General features: G+C 48.3%; 2 protein-coding genes across 4 annotated transcripts in view; one reads left to right on the top strand and one right to left on the bottom strand.

Moving 5' to 3' along the window:
- The window catches only part of LOC310694904 (T-box-containing protein TBX6L-like), a 23717-nt gene extending 13947 nt beyond the window's left edge, over nucleotides 1-9770 (top strand). For all 3 annotated transcript variants that reach the window (XM_083478730.1, XM_083478731.1, XM_083478729.1), the window contains 5 exons: nucleotides 1032-1178; nucleotides 1811-1881; nucleotides 2557-2642; nucleotides 5381-5603; nucleotides 6244-9770. In XM_083478730.1, coding sequence (XP_083334856.1) covers nucleotides 1032-1178; nucleotides 1811-1881; nucleotides 2557-2642; nucleotides 5381-5603; nucleotides 6244-6673 — 957 coding nt within the window. In that variant the 3' untranslated portion in view covers nucleotides 6674-9770. The remainder of the gene's footprint in view (nucleotides 1-1031; nucleotides 1179-1810; nucleotides 1882-2556; nucleotides 2643-5380; nucleotides 5604-6243) is intronic.
- Nucleotides 7607-20964, bottom strand: CRKL (CRK like proto-oncogene, adaptor protein). The gene is made up of 3 exons (XM_083478860.1): nucleotides 19934-20964; nucleotides 17953-18415; nucleotides 7607-10594 (listed from the first exon to the last, which is right to left on the bottom strand). Exons 1-3 carry the CDS (start codon nucleotides 20266-20268, stop codon nucleotides 10460-10462), a joined length of 933 nt encoding a protein of 310 aa, XP_083334986.1. The 5' UTR covers nucleotides 20269-20964; the 3' UTR covers nucleotides 7607-10459.

Raw genomic sequence — 20964 nt, 5'->3', positions numbered from 1 at the left:
GAGACATTAGGCGAAATTGGGGGTGAGGGTAAGGAGAGGAGGGGGGAGGCCTGAGGCAGGTGAAAGCAGGGCCCAATCCACTGCAGCGCCCTCTTGCATGGCCCTCATTGGGGCTGCAAGAGAGTAGGGCATGTCCGGGGATAGTTCAGACTGAAATTCCCAGGTGTCAAAAAAGGTTATTTATGTATGCCACTATTGCGGCCCGTGTTTTGTTAGCCCCAAAATGGAAAACGAGCAAGGTCCCAACTAAAGAAGAATGGCAACTTAAGCTGACAGAATATGCACAACTTGCAGATTTAACATGTAGAGTAAGAGAGCAAGAGGAACATACGGTTAGAAAAGATTGGAAAACGTTTATTGAATATATGGGAAATAACTGTGTACAGCTGAAAACGTTGGCAGTGTTAAGATAGATTCAACAGTGTAAATAAGTTTTGATGGATGTAATAATGGAATACTGAAAGATATAATTTCTGTAAAATATGCAGGGGTTTATGATATGTAAAACGAACCATGGAAAGAGAAGGGAAGTGACTGATATCTTAAGGATGTAAAAATGAGTGCTTTAAATGTAAAACGGAATATTTAATAAAAAATAGATTTAAAAAGTAGGGTGTGTTTGCCCCTCTGCTGCTGCTCTTAGGTTGAATCTACAGACATAAAAAAGCGCTGTGAAAATGCCTTAATTGAAAAAAAATTACATTGAATTTGGCATAGCTCACTTTCGCCATCTAGTGTCGCATTTGTATATTGCACTTTACAACACATTTAAAATGTTTTATTTGCCGCTGTACTTTAATGGCACGTAAAATCAGTCCGGAGAAGGATTTGATTTTGCCTTAAGCAAAGCTTCCTGGCTCCCCCTGCACAAAACCGCTCTCTCGTTCTCTCTCTCTCTGGGCAAGGCTTCCCCCCACAATTGCACGATGGCAAGCCCCCCTTGACGTTCAGCTTCAGACACTGGCTGAGGTGCTCCCTTCCCACCGAAGGAGGCTTCCTGACTGCATCACTTCCTCCGTGTCTCCCTCCAGGTCATTCTCCACTCCATGCATCGCTATAAGCCTCGCTTTCACATCATGCAGGCAGACAACCTCTTCAGCACCCACTGGAGCGCCTTCCAAACCTTCAGCTTCCCAGAGACAGTCTTCACCTCCGTCACGGCATACCAGAACGAGAAGGTGGGCAGCAAAGGGTCAGCTGGGCCCTCTCCCTGAGCCTCTGCTACAGAAGCTGTGGAGGGCTGTGGCTGTTGCTGCTCGTGGACACAGCAGGGCTCCCCAAATATTAGGGGGCCTATATTCAAAACGGAGGGGAGTCTTCAACCTGGAGCATGTTCTGCAGGACACCAGCCAGCTCCGGTCTCACGCAGCCCTTCCTGGAAGCACATGTCCCCACAACACATTTTGCGCAGCTGCCTTAAAATCTCTGTAGACCCAGGGCCTAGTGGCCGTACATACGGTGACAGCTCCCTGCAGGATCCTCTTGCCCATACGTTGCTGCAGGTGGCCCCTTTCATGGGTCCAGTGGCAGAACCTGTGGGTCAGACACTCTCTGAGCCAAGCTGCTGAAGGACAGGCACCCCACACAGGTGGGGAAGAGGGAGCACTCTGGCCTGCAAAGAGGGGCAAACTTGGCTGGGTTCTGCAGGTCTCCTGGGACTTTCTTGAAATTTCTCTGCAAAGGTTGGGGAGAAGAAGAGGCAGCTCTCTGGCCCTCAACCAAGTTGGAAAGGCAAGATCCCACACGTGGGGCGGGGCAGGGTGATAACAGAGATGGATGTTTGGTGCTAGACTCTTGTCTCTTTTTCCAGATCACAAAACTCAAGATCTACAACAATCCATTTGCTAAAGGCTTCCGAGAACACGGGAAGAATACCCGCAGGTGGGCAAAGGGCTGGTTCGGGTGCCTTCCTGGTGACAACAGCCGTCACCAGTGGAGAATGGCCTGGTGGGTCGTATCCTGCATGTGTGGGTGGGTTTTTTTGGGGGTGGGGGGTTCTGTCTCACAATGGGAGACCTGTTGAAATGCCAACTTTCAGGTAAAGGCAAAGGGACCCCTGACCATTAGGTCCAGTCGTGGCTGACTCTGGGGTTGCGGCGCTCATCTCGCCTTATTGGCTGAAGGAGCCGGCGTACAGCTTCTGGGTCATGTGGCCAACATGACTAAGCCGCTTCTGGCGAACCAGAGCAGCACACAGAAACACAATTTACCTTCCCGGCGGAGCAGTACCTATTTATCTACTTGCACTTTGACGTGCTTTCGAACTGCTAGGTTGGCAGGAGCAGGGACCGAGCAACGGGAGCTCACCCCATCGCGGGGATTCAAACCGCCAACCTTCTGATCGGCAAGTCCTAGGCTATGTGGTTTAACCCATGGGACCTGCCCTTTAAAAGGCACAGTTGTGACTGTCCCTGCATGACAAAGAGGAAGATCTTACGCCATTTTAAGGCATCTGTGGCAAACCCAGGGCCCTACCCTGCTCCTCATCTAGCAGGGGTTTGGAAGGTCCAATCTAGAGAGCTGCAAAACGCCTACCATTGACTTCTCTTTCCTCAGAGAGGGAAAAGTTCAGAAAAGCAGTTCAGCCAAAGGTCAGAAGAGGACATTGATGGAAGGACCCACACTTGGCGTGGAGGAACCAGGTAACAAACAACAACCCTGCCAGGTATTGGGTAGATGCATCACCTGCCTTGATTGGCCCCCCCCCAAAAAAAAAACCACAAACAGGGCACCCGGCATCTGGCTGACTTTACCAAGAGCTTGGCAGGTTTTTATGGGCCACAGTGAGGTGCAAAGATGCAATGTTTTCCTTCCTCAAAATGTGAGCCGGTTCATACACCGGCCTGCATTCGCTACTACAAATAATTTATTTCAACAGCAAACGTATTTGCGTTTGGGAAAAAATTACAGTGGTACCTTGGTACTTGAATGCCCTGGCTCCCAAACAAATTGGCTCCCAAATGCCGCAAACCCAGAAGTGTTCCGGTTTGTGAAAGTTTTTCAGAAGCCAAACATCTGACGCGGCTTTCGCTTGAGTGCAGGAAGCTCCTGCAGGCAATCGGAAGCCGTGCCTCAGTTTCTGAACGGTTTTGCGAGTCGAAAGGGCTCCCGGAACGGATTAAGTTCGAGAGCCAAAGTACCACTGTACAGCTGATCATGCAGATGGCGGAACCAAAAGGCTGCTCAGAATCCCCTGCAATGTGCTGGCATCCATTCTATATCTGGCTCCCCATTTCCAAAGCATGCTACAGGTGTGCTGGAGGCTGGAGATGGGCAGAAAAGGAACCACTAGTGACTTAACAGAACTTACTTTTCAAAAACCAAACTGGTTCTGCTTTCTTTCTAGTAGCTACAGGTAGAAATAATTCAATGGTAGACCCATCCATGCTCTGCTCTTCCCCACCCCTAAAAATAAAAAATACACAGCTTGTATAAGTTATGCAGACTGTCTCGCCAGAGTGGTGCATGCTCTAGTTATCTCCCATTTGGACTACTGCAAAGCGCTCTATGAGGGGCTACCTTTGAAGGTGACCCGGAAACTACAACTAATCCAGAATGCAGCAGCTAGACTGGTGACTGGGGGCAGCCGCCGAGACCATATAACACCGGCCTTGAAAGACCTACACTGGCTCCCAGTACGTTTCCGAGCCCAATTCAAAGTATTGGTGCTGACCTTTAAAGCCCTAAACGGCCTCGGCCCAGTATACCTGAAGGAGCGTCTCCACCCCTGGACACCAGGGTCTAGCTCCAAGGGGCTTCTGGTGGTTCCCTCACTGCGAGAAGTGAGGTTACAGGGAACCAGGCAGAGGGCCTTCTTGGTGGTGGCGCCCACCCTGTGGAACGCCCTCCCACCAGATGTCAAAGAGAAAAACAACTACCAGATTTTTAGAAGACATCTGAAGGCAGCCCTGTTTAGGGAAGCTTTTACTGTATTTTTTGCTCCATAGGGCGCACCTGACCATAGGGCACACCTAGTTTTCAGAGGGGGAAATCAAGGGGAAAAATATGATTTCTCCCCCCCCCCCAGCTCTGGGAGCAGCGGACAGGCTGCGCGCAGCCTGTGCGCTTTTCACAAACCATCTCCCTGCTTTTGCAGGAGGTGGGGGAATTCCTCCATCTCCCGCAAAAGCCCACAGGAGCCGCGCACCCTTTAAGGAGTGCACGGCTCCTGCGGGCTTTTCTACGAGGAGGGAGAAGGGACTGACGAAGCCTGTGGGCTTTTCTACAAGGTGGGAGAAGGGACTGATGTGGCCAGTCAGTCCCTTCTCCCTCCTAGGGAAAAGCCCGCAAGAGCCGCACGGAGTTTGTGTGCGGCTCTTGGGGGCTTTTCCCGCCTGCCTCCCCCCTGCATTCGCTCCAGAAGACGCACACACATTTCCCCTTGCTTTTTAGGAGGGAAAAAGTGCGCCCTATAGAGCGAAAAATACAGTAATGTTTAATAGGTTATTATATTTTAATATTCCGTCGGATGCCCCCCAGAGTGGCTGGAGAAAACCAGCCAGATGGGCGGGGTATAAATACATTATTATTATTATTATTAGCCAGTATTTATTCACTTTCTTATTTTGTAAAATTCCTCTGAGTGTGTTAAATTAGGAAGAGCTGCCACCCAATCAACACAAGCCATCTTGTTTGGCCCTCAAGCATCCCATTAGCCATTTTGGTGTGATTGGCTTAACAAAAAAGTCTGGGGACCTGATCTAGATGGCGGTTGGGGGGGGGCTTTAATTATTTGCCCCCTGCAGTCATTCCAGTCCAGATTGGGGTCCTTGAACTGGCACTGGAAAGAAAAGCTCCCAATGGAGCAAAGGGGAACGTCTCCCCCACAGCAAGCAGCAGGTGAGCACACACACCTCTACAACATCTGGATTAGGCCACACAGCAAAGACCTAAATCCAACAACCATATGCCAGAGTTTCAGTTTCAGTCACCCCCTGCCCACCGCATGTCAGTCATGCAGTTGCCAAGTACTCAATGGCCAGACACACAAGCTCAGAATATTTGCAAAAGCTAATTTATATGCTGATACAGCTGAGCAATGGGTGGGCTGCATGTCTCTGCCTCAACAGCTCTATGCAAGCAAAGCCAAAAATGAGGGGAGGGAGGGGAGATCTGGGGTCTGCCATAAAAGATTTATCCCCCTGGCTAATGCCATGATGGGCACCTTGTCTGGCTCCTGGTTTGTGACACCAGCAAGCACCACCCACCCGTCCTTAGGCAGCTCTGAGGCCTCCTCAGGTGAGCCCATGACTCTTCAAGCAGCCTCAACACAGGTGCTGTGTTCAGGTGTAGGTACCAGACCAGGTACCTTGCAGGCTTTTCTGCTGGGAGATGGACCTGGTAGAGGAAGCTCTCACTGTTGGTTTTCTGTGTGTGTCAGATCTTACGAGGCATGAAAACATGGAGGTGAAGGAGGAGAGCTATGCCATTCCAGTCGGCACCGGCAGCTACCCCATCTGGGTCTCGGAGCACAACAGCCACCCTTCCTCCTCTGTCCCTGCAGAGGCTCTGTCTCAAGGGGTGGAGGAGAGTGCAAGGACCACCCAAGAAGAGCAAGTGCCAACACCTCCCCCGCCTCCCTCTTCCTCCTTACAAGCATACAGGTAAGAGAGGGCTAGGGAGTAGCATCACTTTGTAGACACTCCTGCCATAATGGCCCATCAGGATTGTCTCTGTTCCAAGGGGGTGGCTCTTACTGGGTCCCAGAAGCTCAGGCAAAGGCTCTTTATACTATTCCGCTGAGCAGATTTGATTTTCTTCTCTGCACTTCAAACACACCTGAAACCTTTTTATGTATCGTAAGAATGGAATTTGTAAGCCGCCTTGCTGGGGCGGTGAGAGCCAAAAGGCAGCAGAGATATATTTCTATAAATACAGAAACACAGTCAGGGCAAGAGGCAAACACTTCCCCACGAGATTCCCCTCCGCTGGTGTTCATTTCCGTTAGCAGTGAACGAATGAGCAAGCAATTCCAAATGTAAAAGCTTTTAATGGCTGATTTGGCTGGTTTCCATGTGGAAAGGTGGCCGACAATGCACAGTGGGTGGTTAGATGGACGGATGGGGTGCTGCCCTTGTGGAGTTAAGAGGTTTCTTGGGTGGCGGGACCAAAGCCCCAGGTCACATTTTTACGCTTTCTCAGAAGATGCCCACCTGCGGAGGCTGCTACCAGGACCCCTGAAAGGTCCTGCTTCTTGAGGTGGGCTCTGCCTTGTTTCCATCTTCTTCTTGGTTTCTCTTTTAGGTTTCACGAGGCTGGCGAAGGCTCCTTTTCGGGGGCCCTCCGCGACAGAGTATCTCTCAGTGAATTCCGAGCCAGACCCCCGCAGCTGGATTTTGCCCCAGTTCCTGAGCAAGACCCCAAACTAGCAGACGGCGGCTTCGCCACCAATCTCCCCCCACTTCCTGCTACTCTCCCTCCACAGGACTACTCTGGGATGGTGGCCATGGCTGTTGACCCTGCAGGGAAAGCAGGATCCCGGAGGCCCATGTACAGCCCCTACACCCCTGACCAAAGCTTCAGCCAGTGGGTGGTTCCTCCACCGACACCCTACCGCCCTATGAGCTACTCTGGGTTTCCTACAGACTACAGTACGCAGGGGCCCTCAGGCCACCCCGCAGGCACCATGGCAGACTGGACCCAATATTCCTTGTTCCCCTATGCCTGCTGGTAGAGGGCTAGGAGGAAGACTTGAGGGTAGGGGAGACTTTGTGAGATCTGCCTTATACTTCTTGCAAAGAAAGGCTTCTTACCCTTCTCCCCTTTGCATTTCTTCACCAAGCAGCAGCCATTCTAAACCCTGGTAAGCTTGTTTGGAGCATGTGTCAAGACGCTGGCTTGGAAATTGGGACAGTTGCCAAGACATACATCTCCACATCCACTCCTGCCATCCCAATAAAATGGCAGAATGTTTCATTGGTTTTTGAAGCCCATTCTCACACACACACACACACACACACACACACACACACACACAGTGCTCTGGGCAGATCTCTCTTTTTCCACCTGACAAGGAGACACAGAGCTACCTACAAAGGCACAAATCTCCAGCAAGAGAAAGGAGGCCTTATGGAAAAGTATTAATCAGCTGAAAGGTCTCTAATCCATTTGCTGCAGGTGAAACAATGACAGCGCCCCCTTTCTCTCTTGTACCCTGCCCCAAATCCTAGGATGGGACAACTCTGTTAGGGCATGGATCACTGCTAGAGCTGTGAATACTCCCTACCACTTCTCAGTTCCAGGAGTCCAGGAGCTATAAAGGAAATGTTCCTTTAAGCATATTCAGAGAGCACTGTTCTTTTCTAAATGCTAGGAACCAGTGACATGCAGGGTAAGAGACCCACTCTCTTGCAGCCACAAGAGTACTGTGGGGAAGGGAATGAGATCCTCTTGCACAGAGTATCTTCTGCTATCACAGGAAAGCCTGACGCTGGCAGCCAGCATGACGGTGAACATTCAAGGCATATGTCAAGATGACAACTATTGCTGCAAGTTGGATGCATGTTTTATTGAGAGTACGCCAACGGAGCAATGGCTGGGTGTGGGACCTCCAGTGAAGTAAACTAAGAAAACAAAAAAGGCATTAATTTTAACAAAAGACACTGTGTGTGTTCTAAGAATATATTTAATACTGTTAATTCTGTAGCACAAAATAAAATAAAAACAAGCTATGATGATCCCCACAATAAGGCTTAAAGCATAACACATTATTGCCTGAAATTCAAATGATACTTCCATTATGTAAAAATGTTTGCACAGTGAAGACTGTCTTTTAAGTACAAGGCCACCTTTTTCCCCCCCTCTGCAAAAAATGGGTCTGGATATGTTTGCATTTATAACAACCCAAACTAGGTCAAGAGGAACATTTACAGCTCCCCAGAACGCTTCTACTGGTCCCACAAGGGAAGAGAGCAGTCAAGTTTCGCGTTCTGCTGGAGACATCGGAGTAAATCACTACACACACAGGACAGCCAACCCAGTTCCAGAATGTTCATTATACAATACAAAAAGTTATTGCAGGCACATGAAATGGCACAGCGAACGCTTTCTGTCCCTTTACAAAAAAATAATGGTCGGGGCCCCCCCAAGAGGCCCAGCCAAACAGGAGATTCCCTTTGATGCATTCCTGCCTGATTTGTAAACAATCATGATTTCTATCGGCACTTTTGCCAGTTCCCCCCCTCTATCAGGGATCCATTCATCTGTACAGCAGGATAAGGGAAAACCTTCCCAAGATGGTTTTGACAGCAGACATTTCAACCAATTACTAATTTGAAACCCAACCCTATGCACACTCACTGAGGGAGCAAGGCTTACTGAGATAAATGGGACTTACTTTGAGTAAACATGCCAAGGATTGCACTGCAAGGCTTTTTGGCACCTTACATCGTAATGCATAGATTGATGAGGTCTTACGATTAACCGGAAACTAGCCCCAGGAAGGGACAGCAGCTTCTCCGAGACACAGCCCAGCCAGAAGCCAAGAGGAAAAACTGGTGACGTTTACAGACAGATTAAACATGATTGGTTGGGGTTTTTTTTAGTATGAAAATAATTTTATCATAATAAAACAGCAAATAAACATTTTGATGCAAGTTTTACCATCAAAATCAACTTAGTGTGCTACACTTGAGCTGCACTCGTTAGCCATGACAGAAGCCACTCTTTGGCTTCAGGTGGACTTAAAAGCTCTCACCTGCCTCAGAAGCCACCAGCTTAGTCTTGCTTGTGGTCCGGGTTAACAGACACTCATGTGCAGAGATTCTTATTTGCAATCCTAACATTAGTTTACCAGGCAGCAAAGAGTCTGACGAGAGGCAAGGAAGCAACAGCTCCTGGGCTCCAGCATCAGACTCCTCGCTGCCTGCTGAGAGCAGGGTAAATAAAAAGCATCCCATCATGCACACACACACACACACGCACAAACGCACACACAAGTGCTGCTTCTGCAGCTTTTCAAGGCAGAAGTTGCACACAGTCTATATCTATAAGCTGTCATTTAAGGACAGCTCGGGAGAGTGAGGGCCTCTATGTAGTAGGATTATCTTATTATGGCAGACTGACATTTATTGCAGCTTAAATATTCCTAAACACAAAGCTCAGTAGTACTACTCCACCGTAACTCAAGACAGATCAAGAGGGGCACCTGCCTGGCTATTCTCTAGGACAACTGTGCTGCTGTCCATCACGGAGGGTCTTAGCACCTAAGGTGGGAAAATGCTTTCTGGGAGTATCAAGGCTAGCCTAATTCACAGTATGTTTGGCAGTAAAATCGTGCTTCTTCAGACCATCAACAGTCACTACAGGGTTTTAAGGATCAGTGAACTGAACTGCTTCTCTGTAGACCTTAAAGCTGAAATGGCATCCCCTTCAGCAACTTTCATCCCAAATTAAGGCACTTTAATACTGAGTTGAACATGAGGCTCCTCAGAAGTCCAAAATCCTCAAGAGACAACACGTGCCAACTAAACTTTTAAAAATCATCATCTAGAGAGTCAGTTCTTCAAATGACAAAACCCACATTCAAGTTTCTGCATTTACCATTCCTCGTTATGATAGTTAGAATCTAACAGAGACATTTGTACAGAAGGGCACAGGAGAGTTAAAAGGTTTAAATGGTAAAAACATTTCATTACGTCTATATTCCCATTGGAGATTATCAATGGTTGGTGGTTTTGCTTTTTAAAAGAGGCAGAAAGTGCCAATTTCAACCAAGCTTGTGAAAGACTATCTTTTAAAATCTTGCATCTAGTGACTGTCAGATTCAGCTTTTTTAAAAAAACAAAAAACTGCCATGGTTTTGCAAACAAAACAGCAAAATTTTAGACAAGTGTATGGCAAAACAGACCAGTTATGTGTCACGGTTATAAATAGAAGACCCTGCTCAATGCAATTCTTTAAAATGACATTTTGCCGCCATCCCAAACTTGTTTCTAGGTCAACGACAAACTCACAGAACTGTCTTGCTAATAATACACAAGCATCAATTATAGCCTAAAGACACTATTATTCTAACTGCTTAAACAGATTATTTCCTCTCAAATCAAGTGTTCCCTGCCCTGGAAGGAAAAATAAAATTACGTAGGTTCTGGACAAAGTTGCTTAGAATTCTCCTCCTGAGTAGAATGTTGCCCATGGACAGAAACCTTGGCCAGGTCAGCTGACGTTCCACCCTCTGTTCTTCTACCTGGGTGACATCACCAATCTTCTGGAGCTCAAGGTCCAAAATCCTTCCAGGTGAAACTTTTAAGTTTTGGACGACGTCATTGCCGCACGAGGGCCCACAAGCAACTTCAGCTGTATGCATTCCAAACAGATACTACAGGGCTGTCAAATTGCAGCAAGCTGGAAAAAATGGACAATGCTTACAAGGCGCCATTAACAGTCATCATTGCACTTCCGATGATGCTCATGATAGCCAGGAAAATGAAGCAGCAACAGAGAAATGTGCCAACAGGAATCATTCGTTTTCATCAGGATTCTGAGGGTCAATTATTTTGACGTGTGTGAAAGGAAAGAGCCCTTTTCTACCATGAACTTCACCTTCCCATTGACCATTGATATTCATCCTTGTGACCTTCACGATGTCACCAACCTGCAAAGTTGAAAGGGGGGGAAAAACACCTTAGGACGTGGCTGGAAACAGTCAAATTATTTCTACGTATAGGAACTACACCTGAAAAATGAAGCTTAACTTTAGAAAGCACCATTCATGGCCTGCTACAAGGTGGCAGTGGCTGGTGGTCCTAAAAGCCACCCCAGGAATAGCAGCCCATGGAAAGTGGCCTGTTCCGCCCCCCTCACTCAAGTCCAGCCCAGCCCCCAGGCTTGGAAGAAAAAGCACCCCAATGCCATTTGAGGAGAAGGAGATCTGAGTGACACTAAAAGCCCCAGTTCTATTTCTTCTCTGGGGAAGGAAGGTCCAGAAACCATTGAAAGGGTAAAATAAAATAGCACGAGTCCCTTGTCCTTCCACTAAGACATGAGGAGGCATTTCACAGAGGTGAAAACCTACAACTCTTAAACTAACAGCAACTAAGAAGCAGCACCTTCTTCCCACAGCAACACACTCCAAGTGAGAAAAGCTACGCTGGACCAAAACAAGAGCCCACCTGTTTCCTGCAGTGGCTGCCCTCAAATTGCCAAGCGAAGCTGAGTAAGGAGGAGTTTAAATGGGCCCAGCTGCAATTTCCCCCCAAAAACCTGTATAGGTTTCCTATAATGCCAGTTCTTTCTTTTACTCTGTATGAAGATTGGGGGCAATTATAAGATGAGAGGAGGGCTTGTTTTTCTGGATGACCTAAAAGTATTAGTGGGCTGAAGGGTTATAATGGCCAGCATGAGCATTAGATGTCATTTCAGAATGTTTGCCCTTCAGAATGCTTTCCCCTTTATTTTTATTTTAACAATTTTAAATTGTTTTTTAAACAAATACAAGAGCTATGAAACACTTATCCAGCAGTACATCTAATGCTGTTTGTTTTATCCACAGACTCTGCACATAAAACTTACACATTCAGCGTTTAAACATACTACTTAGTGTACCCTCTCCACGGAGAATATTGAGTGGTTGGTATAACAAGGTTTTGATTTTGGTCATTAACATAGCTAATTTAATAGTTAATTTAAGGCCAAAACTGAAAGAAAAGAAGACCCTCTTGGGAGCCTCTGAGCTACTTCATTTTATAACTTTTTACACCCAGAGTAGCTTGCAATAATTAAAAAAAAAAATCAGACAAAAGTAGGACACATAATAATACTAGGAACTTCTTAAGACAAAATAAAACTTGATCCCAGAGCAGAAAGTGTCCTGATGTGCAGGAGGGGGGAAGCTGAACTAGGCAGGAGGTGGGGAAGGACAGGGCAGCCTCTGCCTGGATGGCATCTTCTGCAAACTTTCAACTTGGATCATAAGGCCATAATTATAGACCCCATAAAGGGTCAAGTATGCAGTTTGGCAGTGCTTGGGAATTCAATTTCAACAGAGGGGCAGGATACAGGACAGCCTGTACTCAGGTAGAAATCAGCAGCCAAGACCTGGCTCACCAGTCCACAGGTTCCCCCATCCCATATTTCTGGAACACACACCTCAAGGAATGAGGTGCCCCCCCTCCATTAGCCTTCAGGAAAGCCCTGAAGAATTTGTTATTCTGATCTACATTTGGGTGGTTTTATCACTGATCAGTTTATTTTTAAATGTTGGAATTTTAATATTGTAGAGTAGTAACTGACACATTGCAATCTGCCTTGGGATAGGAAGGCAGACACCTTAAAGTGTAGGCTAAATATATGTTTAATAATTTCCATGACAAGCAGCAATGGGCAGACTTCAGAAGGAAATGACATTGATAATTACTACCTCCACTTATTATTACACCTTGTTCTTATTAATTGGAGCTGTTTGCCATCAGGTCCCAGGGTGGGTTACAACAAAGCAAAAATGAAGTATTAAAATCAGTTAAAACAGTTTACAACCAGAAGAATAGGTGGGTATCTCCTGTATCAAAGGAAGTAGAGGCATAACAGCAGGGAGGCAATTCCACAGCTTAGATCAGGGGTCGGCAAGGTTTACCTCGTCTGGGCCGGTTGACTCCGGCAGAGATCCCTCCGTGGACTAGATCACACGCGCGCAATTTCCGGCGTCTGTGTCTACACAGACGTGATTTTTGGCGTCTGCGCAGACGCGATTTCCAGCACCGTCGAAGTGAGTCCTCACGCTGTGCTGCTTTAGCGCAGCGGGCAGGGACTCGCCGAGCGGGCAGCTTGATTTGGGGGTGGCTCGTGGGCCGGTTAAACGACCCCCGTGGGCCGCTTGTGGCCCATGGGCCTTAGGCTGCCTACCCCTGGCTTAGATGCTGCCACAGAGAAGGCCCAACCAAGCACCCAAGAGCCGCTCAAAGGTTGTGGCGGCAACAGCAGCAGCAGGCGTTGCTCTCGCTTAAAGGTTTGCTGCTGCTTGCTAGAAGATGAGGGCTGAGCTATAAATATTTTAAATAAATAAACAGTGACTATCAGGATGCAGCAGGAATGGTCTCAAAGCATACACAAAAGAATGGGACGGTAGAAGGTCTACATTTTTACTTGCTCCCTTATGTAAAGAAATGTACCTGGTCCTAGGTAGTGAGCAACACAACCAAGTCAAAAGACAGACAGACCTTGGGCTTCTTGGGGCAGCTGACAAAGCCCACCTTGAGAACATGGATGTCAAAAGTGAGCCACGAGGAGAGGCTCTGCTGCATTTGTGAGACTTCAGAGCTCCCATGTGATGCTTCCTTTCTGTCCACCTCCTCCCAAAGGGGAAAAGCCCAAAGCCATATCAGAAAGATTCCTCCTCACAGGTTGAGAACCTCAGAGCCAGCAAAAGGCCAGCTATGGCCAAGTGGCCCCCGGGCATCCGCCTCCTCTACAAAACTGGCATTATTACAACTCTGCTTGTCTGCTGAGCACCATGTTGGCATTATGGTCAGATGTATTTGCACTGAAAGACTAATAATTTCCTTTAATTGGAACTGCCTGAGTGACCTTTCAGATATTTAAATAAGGTGGGTCCCGTGAGATTTGGGAAAAAGTCATAATGGATTATTTCAATGTCAAGAAAACAGGTTGTCACTTCACTTGTGGGGGAGCAGCGGAGAGAGGCCTGGCTCTATTTGGAAGACAGAAACTGGGGGGAAGGGGTGGCACACTGGCATTTGGGAAGCGGGTTGTCCCATCCAAATGAGGAAGCCTGGGTGTATTTTAGGGAAATCTTGTATCACGTGTCCCAGACCATGTAGACTATAGAGACTTAGGAACGGGCAAGTCACTACAAGCTTACTCATGCCTGCCACGCTCCTTCTTTGAGCTGAGAGACACAGGGATAAAAAAGGAATGAGGCACCTCAGGCGCATAATTTCCTCTGACTCACTGCTAAGCCTGCAGCTAAGTTCCAAGTTACTGTTCAAGCCACAAGTGTCAGCACAAGCCCCACAACTAATGCTTATGCCCCATTCATTCCAGTGGACCTTGCCAAGAAGGTCTGGCTGGATTCTGCCCCGAGTCACTTAATCCTCCTTTGTCCTCACCAGTTTTACCCCGGAAATTAGCAACAAGCAGATGGAAACCACCAACAAGGAAATACCAGCCCCAAATCCTTACAAGGCTGAAGTCATCACTTAGCAGCTATCAGCCGCAGCAAAGTATTTCCACATTTAAGTTAAGCAACCCACTTAAACACTTGGGATGTTAACAGTCCATGGCCACAACGGCCACAGCTAAAGAGGAACAACACACTTTCTGAAGAACTCACAGATAAGGATGGCATGAAATGAAAATGTGCCAAAGAAGTTGAGTTTAACAGTGCCGGCCAGCATCTGTGGGCAACCTCCAGCTGCTGTGGGACTCCAACTCCCATCAGCCCCCACCCCACTTAACATGGCAAAGGGTAAGGATGATGAGAGTTGCAGTCCAGCCTCACTGGGCAGGGTGGGTTCACTATAGTTCCCCCAACCATAATTTAAAATATCATCTTATTTCCATTATTTGTAAAACATTTTTTGGGAGGGGGGAGAAGAAGGGAAATGAGGGAGAAGAGGAAAGCGCTGGAGTGGGAAACCAAGGGAGGAAGAAAAGGGCACCTGGCACAATCAATGAAATGGACAGAAAAAGCAGCCAATTCTGAACTCTTAGCTAGCAAGTTTAAAATGAAAATAAAATAAACTATTTCAAAACCCAGTAATGAGTCTCTTGCAAAAGGTCCAGGCTCAGTTTCCTCCACAAGGCAGGCAGGAAACAGTCATTAAGTGACTCTGAGATCGGAGAGAAGAAGTCAAGAATTCCTTGGAGGTGCTGCAATCTGGCATATTTTGCTCTACTTAAAAGGATTACAGGTTTCATTGTATTCCCCACAATATAATCACAGTAAGGCCAGGAGAAGCTTTAGAAGCCACTGTTATAACTAAAGTGAAAGGTTGTATTTCTTCACTGCAAAAATCTTATAGTTGAAATCTGCCACTGATCATTTGATGTGCTCACATTTTGCACTGACAGTAAAGATCAAGGGTAGACAACCTAAGGCCCATGGGCCACAAGCGGCCCACGGGGGTCGTTTAAACGGCCCACGAGCTGCCCCTGAATCAAGCCGCCTGCTCGGTGAGTCCCCACGCGCTGCACCTAACCGGCGCAGCGCAGCGACTCACTTCCGCGGTGCCAGAAATCGCATCTGCGCATGCTCAGATGCCGGAAAACATGTCTGCACAGACGTTGGAAATTGCGGCCCCACGCACTAATGTGCGCACACAATCTGGCCCATGGAGGGATCTCCACTGGAGTGAACCAGCCCATTACCGACCCCTAGTAAAAATGGTCAACAGTTTTATCTTCCGAGATGTTTGCTAAAGATAAAACTGCTGACCATCTTTACTGTCAGTGCAAAAGCATTAAGCAAACATCTCAGCAACCTACTTATTTCTGTCAGTCAGTTTGGGACTCTTTGTGGAAAGTGACCAATACATTAAACTATTCTTATTCTTTTGATTTCTTATCTGTCCTTCACTGTAAGGTTACAGGGCAAGTTAGAGGAACTTAAAAATACAATTCAGAAACAGTTTAAAACAGTTAGTTATGTAAGGCCTTTGCAGAACATTGGTTCCATGTACAGTGGTACCTTGGCTTAAGTACTTAATTCGTTCCAGAGGTCTGTTCTTAACCTGAAACTGTTCTTAACCTGAAGCACCACTTTAGCTAATGGGGTCTCCTGCTGCCGCCACGCTACCGGAGCACAATTTCTGTTCTCATCCTGAAGCAAAGTTCTTAACCCAAGGTACTATTTCTGGGTTAGCTGAGTCTGTAACCTGAAGCGTATGTAACCTGAGGTACCACTGTAATACCATTCACATATCCTGAAGGGAAATAAAAATGCATGCTCCATTCAGAGCAATAATGCCTCTTTGGATGCAGGTCTACAGAAGATATATCTCACTATTTATTATTTTACTGTACCTGAGTAGAACCCCTCAAGAAATGCCATTATTGACCAATTTCCTGTTACTTTTATATTGCACTGTTACTTGGCCTAGATGCCGAGAAATTACATGCACACTTTTTTATGAACGTTGTTAAAGAACTGAACCAAGTTTTATGTGCAGTAAATATGGTGGATATGGATTTTATTTACGACATATTTAAATCTACGGTATCAATGTACGTTTTATTATGTAAACTATTAGTCTGTGGTATGAACTGATGGGAAGTTTGCAAAGGCTACGTGCAATAAGGTTTATTACTATGGGCTGGCTAATAACAGTTCTCCTTTGATTCTGGACTAGTCAGAACTCATCTGTGGCTGCTGCAGTGTAAGGTGGCTGCCAAAAGAAACTGGAAGATATTCAGAAGGGCAGTAAAGATAGTCAGGGGGATGCCCAGCAAGTCCTATGAGGAAAGACTGAAGGGACTGCTGAAACCTGAGCTTGGTGAGGCTGTAGGGAAGGACATGATCTAATGGACTTTCAGTCACAGAAAGCTGGATTTCAGTTGAACATGAGGAGGAACTTCTTAACAGTAAGAGTAATTCAGCAATGGAGTCAATGACAGAGAGGGGTGGTGATGCTGAGCTCTATCTGGTTGGGAGGCTTTGAGCAGAGGCTGGGCAACCATTTGTTCTGAATTTCCTGTATGGAACAGAGAGCTAGACTAGACAAGGTCCTTTAAGACGCCCCACCTGTGAATGCACACACATGAATTTCACTGTCCAAAGCTGAGCAGCAGACGAGGTGGGCAGACCTGCAGCCAAGGCTGATTTCTGCAACAAACTACCTGAAAAGTACAGGAACAGACCATCTCTGCCTCAACACTAACAACCACCTGAAAACAGCAGTCTTAAAAGCTTTAAGGTCCTTAAGGGAAGGTGTGCACAGAGCAGTCAGGAGAAGCACCCTCAGTGTACCAGTTTTACACAGCTTAATGCCTTACATCTAAATGTGATTACTATCCTGCCCCATCCAAGTGACCTGGGGCAGATGATGTAATTTAAACCTACCTAACAAATACCAGCACCAACCAAGACTCATGAGCAGCCAACAGCCTGTTTCTCACTGCATTTCACTAAAGTGACCCAAGTGGCTGGCTCTGTTTTAGGCCAGGATTTGTAGGGAGTGAACTTAACCAGGACACTACACCAGACTCGGAAACTACAACTAATCCAGAATACAGCTGCTAGACTGGTGACCAGAAGTGTCTGCTGGGACCATATGGGATCTTCATTGGCTCTTAGTATGTTTCCAAGCACAATTCAAAGTATTTGCTGACCTTTAAAGCCCTAAAGGGCCTTGGCGCTGTATACCTGAAGGTGCGTCTCCACCCCCATCGTTCAGCCCGGACACGGAGGTCCAGCTCCGAGGGCCTTCTGGCAGTTCCCTCCCTGAGAGAAGCGAAGTTACAGGGTACCAAGCAGAGGGCCTTCTTGGTGGTGGTGCCCGCCCTGTGGAATGCCCTCCCATTAGATGTCAAGGAAATAAACAACTATCTGACTTTTAGAAGACATCTGTAGGCAGCCCTGTTTAGGGAAGTTTTTAATGTTTTATCGTGTTTTTAATATTGTGTTGGGAGCTGCCCAGAGTTGCTGGGGATAGCCAGCCAGATGGACAGGATACGATAATGATGATGATGATGATAATAATAATAATAATAACGATGACATGTGAGGCTGCTTTCTTCCCACTGCCAATCCAATGTTTGACCTAGGGTAGCAGCCCTGTGAACCCTTCCTGGCACCTGCTAGCCAAGATTCCTAAAGCTGAATTCTGCAGATGCCAGAGTCAACATGAAAAGCAGGCACCCTCCTGGTCACAGGCCCATATGCAACTATAGAAGTACGCTAATACAAAAATAGCTTAAAACCCCCTTAACGGAAAGACTGCAGACACTCCCTTTAGACAGGATAGCCAAGCCTCACGTCCAGCCAGCTGAAAAGCTTACCTCTAGCGCCAAGGCAGTCTTGTCGTAAGCACATGGAACTCTCTTTTGAATCGCTTTGGCAAAGACTGGTCCATTCTGTGTGGATGGGAGGGGAGTGATGACTGCCCCAGGCGTATTGGCTATGTTGGGAAGAGGGCTGGCCGTCTGAGGCTGAGCATAAGCATGGGCAGGCTCAGGAATCCCGTAGCTGTTGGAATTCCTGTTCCTGTTTCCATGTGGGGAAGATCTGACAAGCTTCTCAACATAAGGAACAGGAATCATCCCAACACGGCCATCTTTGTTTCTGGCACTCCACCACTGTTCTTCAGGTTTCTCTACAATGACCAGGATCTCTCCCTTTTTAAATGGCAGATCCTCTGCATCGTTTCCAGCAAAGTCATAAAGAGTCCGGACGTATTCCACGTTATCTTCTGCAGCAGTCATGACGGGGGCTGATCCAGATCCCATCAGTGCAGCTGGATACCTAAAGAAGACAGGAGGATTAGTAGCAGATAACTGATCTCTTAAATTAGGGTTGAAATGTTTGAGGGAATTCTTTGTGGCTAGTGTATGTCATACTCAATAGAAGCCCCCCTGGGGGGGGGGAAACGTATGTGAGCCACATTCATTGGCCCTGTTGAACACAGCAGCAACTACTACTGAAGCAGGAGAGGCTAGAGCTCAGTGCCCTTTTTTTTTTTGCTGGGGACGGACGGACGGATGGAAACAATAATCTCAGGAGAAGTAACAGGGCAGTGCACAGCTGTGCCCTTTTCTACCAACAGAACAGCTATTTAGAAATGTAACACAGCTTTAGGGAACAGCTACTTTCATAAAATACAGAATGTTTGGTTTTGAAGCACCCATGTCTATGTCATTCAACCAATTGTCTTGCCAAATCCAGAAGTTGTCCTATCCTGCTGGTTGGCTTCTTCCTTACCTGACCACTAAGCCACCTCATGTTACATCTTATGAGAACTTGTCATCTCCCTATTTGGGGAGACAAGCAGAAGTGAGAAGAAATTTAATATGTTACAATGAGGTGGTTACCCAAATCAAGGAAACAGATTCCAAATGCTCAAGATTTCCAGCAACCAATCGTGGGCTCCAAAATCCAGTCAGTTTACGGATTGTGAAGAGGGACATACATGGCTAGCTACAACCTAGTTAAAGTGAGGGGAAGCTGTGAAATGCACAATGACTGAAGACAGGAGTAGCACACTGCAGCTGCACTTCCTGATGTGACCAGGGCAATGGTGGGCAAGGAAAGCAATGGGCATTGATATGTGTCTGGGGGAGGGGGGACAGGTTTGATGACAAGGGAGGGTGATTTTTTTTTTCTTTACTTGTAACTTCAAGGTTTAACTTGGTTTTCAGAATATGCAAGTGTGAACTGTGACACATGCACAATGCAACCGCATGTGTTTCCTCTTCTCACAAGTAGAGAGGAAAGCAAGTTGACAGCCATACCCATCAATTTGAGATGCCCACATCCAGTACGAGATTAAGGGCTACAACAGCCCTCACATGGAGCAGAAACATCTGGGAAAACACCTGCCGCATCTCAGCAGCATGGGAAGATGAAGACATATGCGCCTATCAGAGGTAGCTCCATGGGCCTTTTTGCACGCACACATGCACAGATTCCCCATGGCCACCCTGTGACCTCATACAGACTCAGTAGCCCTGGGCTAGCCCCGTACTGTGGCATAAGGAGGAGTGTTGGTGCTCACTTCAACCACCCCCCATTAAAAGAGCAGCTTGACAGTGAGAATTCCTGTGGTCCTGTTCCCGGGGGTGTTGACACGGTGGGCTTCCTGCAGCGGCCCTAGGTGGCCTCTCTGGAGAGGAAGCACCCCAAAGGTCAAGGCCATCATGGGCCACTTAGTCCTGGCACCTGGCGGGGCTTCACGAGAGCTCCCGCCGCTCCCTCGGGATGCCAGTGGCTGGCTGGCTGTGGGGCGTGTATGCATGCGAGGAGCCTCCGTGCCTCCTTCCTGACCTGGGCGCGGGCTCGATGAGGGTGGTGGTGTCCAGGTAGTGGATCTTGTAAAAGTCGAGGAGGGCCGGCAGGTGCTCGAACTCCTGGTCGCCGATCTTGAAGCGCCTCCCGGGCAGCGAGTTGATGATGTAGTGCGAGACGCGCGAGTTCTCCGAGACGGACAAGACGTAGTCGCCGGGGCAGGTGGCCGAGTCCCGCACCAGGAAGGTCCCGTGGCGCTGCCCCTGCAGGCGCCCCTGGGCCTCCTGCCGGGACAGAGGGCCCGCGTACCACGACGAGCGGTCCGACGGGTCGAAGCGCGCCGCCGACGCCACCGACGAGGACGACGAAGACATGGCGAGGGAGGGAAGGAAGGAAGGTGGAGGGGAGGCAGGCAGGCAGGCCGCGGGGCCCGGGGGAAGCGAAGGCGGGCGCAGGGGCGAGGCTGAGGCGGGCCTCCTGCTCCTCCTGCTCAGCTCAGGCGGCGCATCCCGCTCGCCCTTCGCCCCTCGGGAGGAGCGGCCGGCTCTTCCAAGGCCCTGCCCGCCAAGCTCGCCTCAGCCGCTCTCGGCTCCTCCGTCCGCCAGAGCGCAGCGCCAAAATGGCGGCCCAGGCCGGAGCGGGAGGGAAAGGGGCGCCCGAAGCCACGCCCGACGCGCAGGCGCGGAAGGGAAGGAAGGGCGCGAGGGAGACGCCGGGCGTCAAAAGGGGCGGGGCTCCCGAGCTTCAAATTTTTTATTTTTACCCACCTGCCGCATTCGGCGATTGCGCAGGCGCGGATAGAGCCCCGCCGCTCCTCCTCCCAGAGATAGTGAGTATGGGGAAAAGGGAACTCCTAGAGCGGCAGCTTCCGGCCGTTTCCTAGCGACGTCCGTCCTGAGGCCTGAAAGTTCCTCGGGAGATGCAAAGCCTGTCACTCCAGAGCAGGCGACGTCGTTCAAATCCTTCTTCTCCACACCGCACGCAAACATACTGTGGACGGATGATCTGTGAGAGGCCGGAGCCCAGCCCAGCCTCATGTCGCCCACTAGAAGCCTTTTAGGGTCGGCCCG

Source organism: Podarcis liolepis, assembly GCF_965112155.1.
Source record: "Podarcis liolepis genome assembly, chromosome: 15".
Classification (NCBI taxonomy): Eukaryota; Metazoa; Chordata; class Lepidosauria; order Squamata; family Lacertidae; genus Podarcis; species Podarcis liolepis.
Note: the sequence above shows the minus strand (reverse complement) of the source record. Positions and strands in the feature narration are given on the sequence as shown.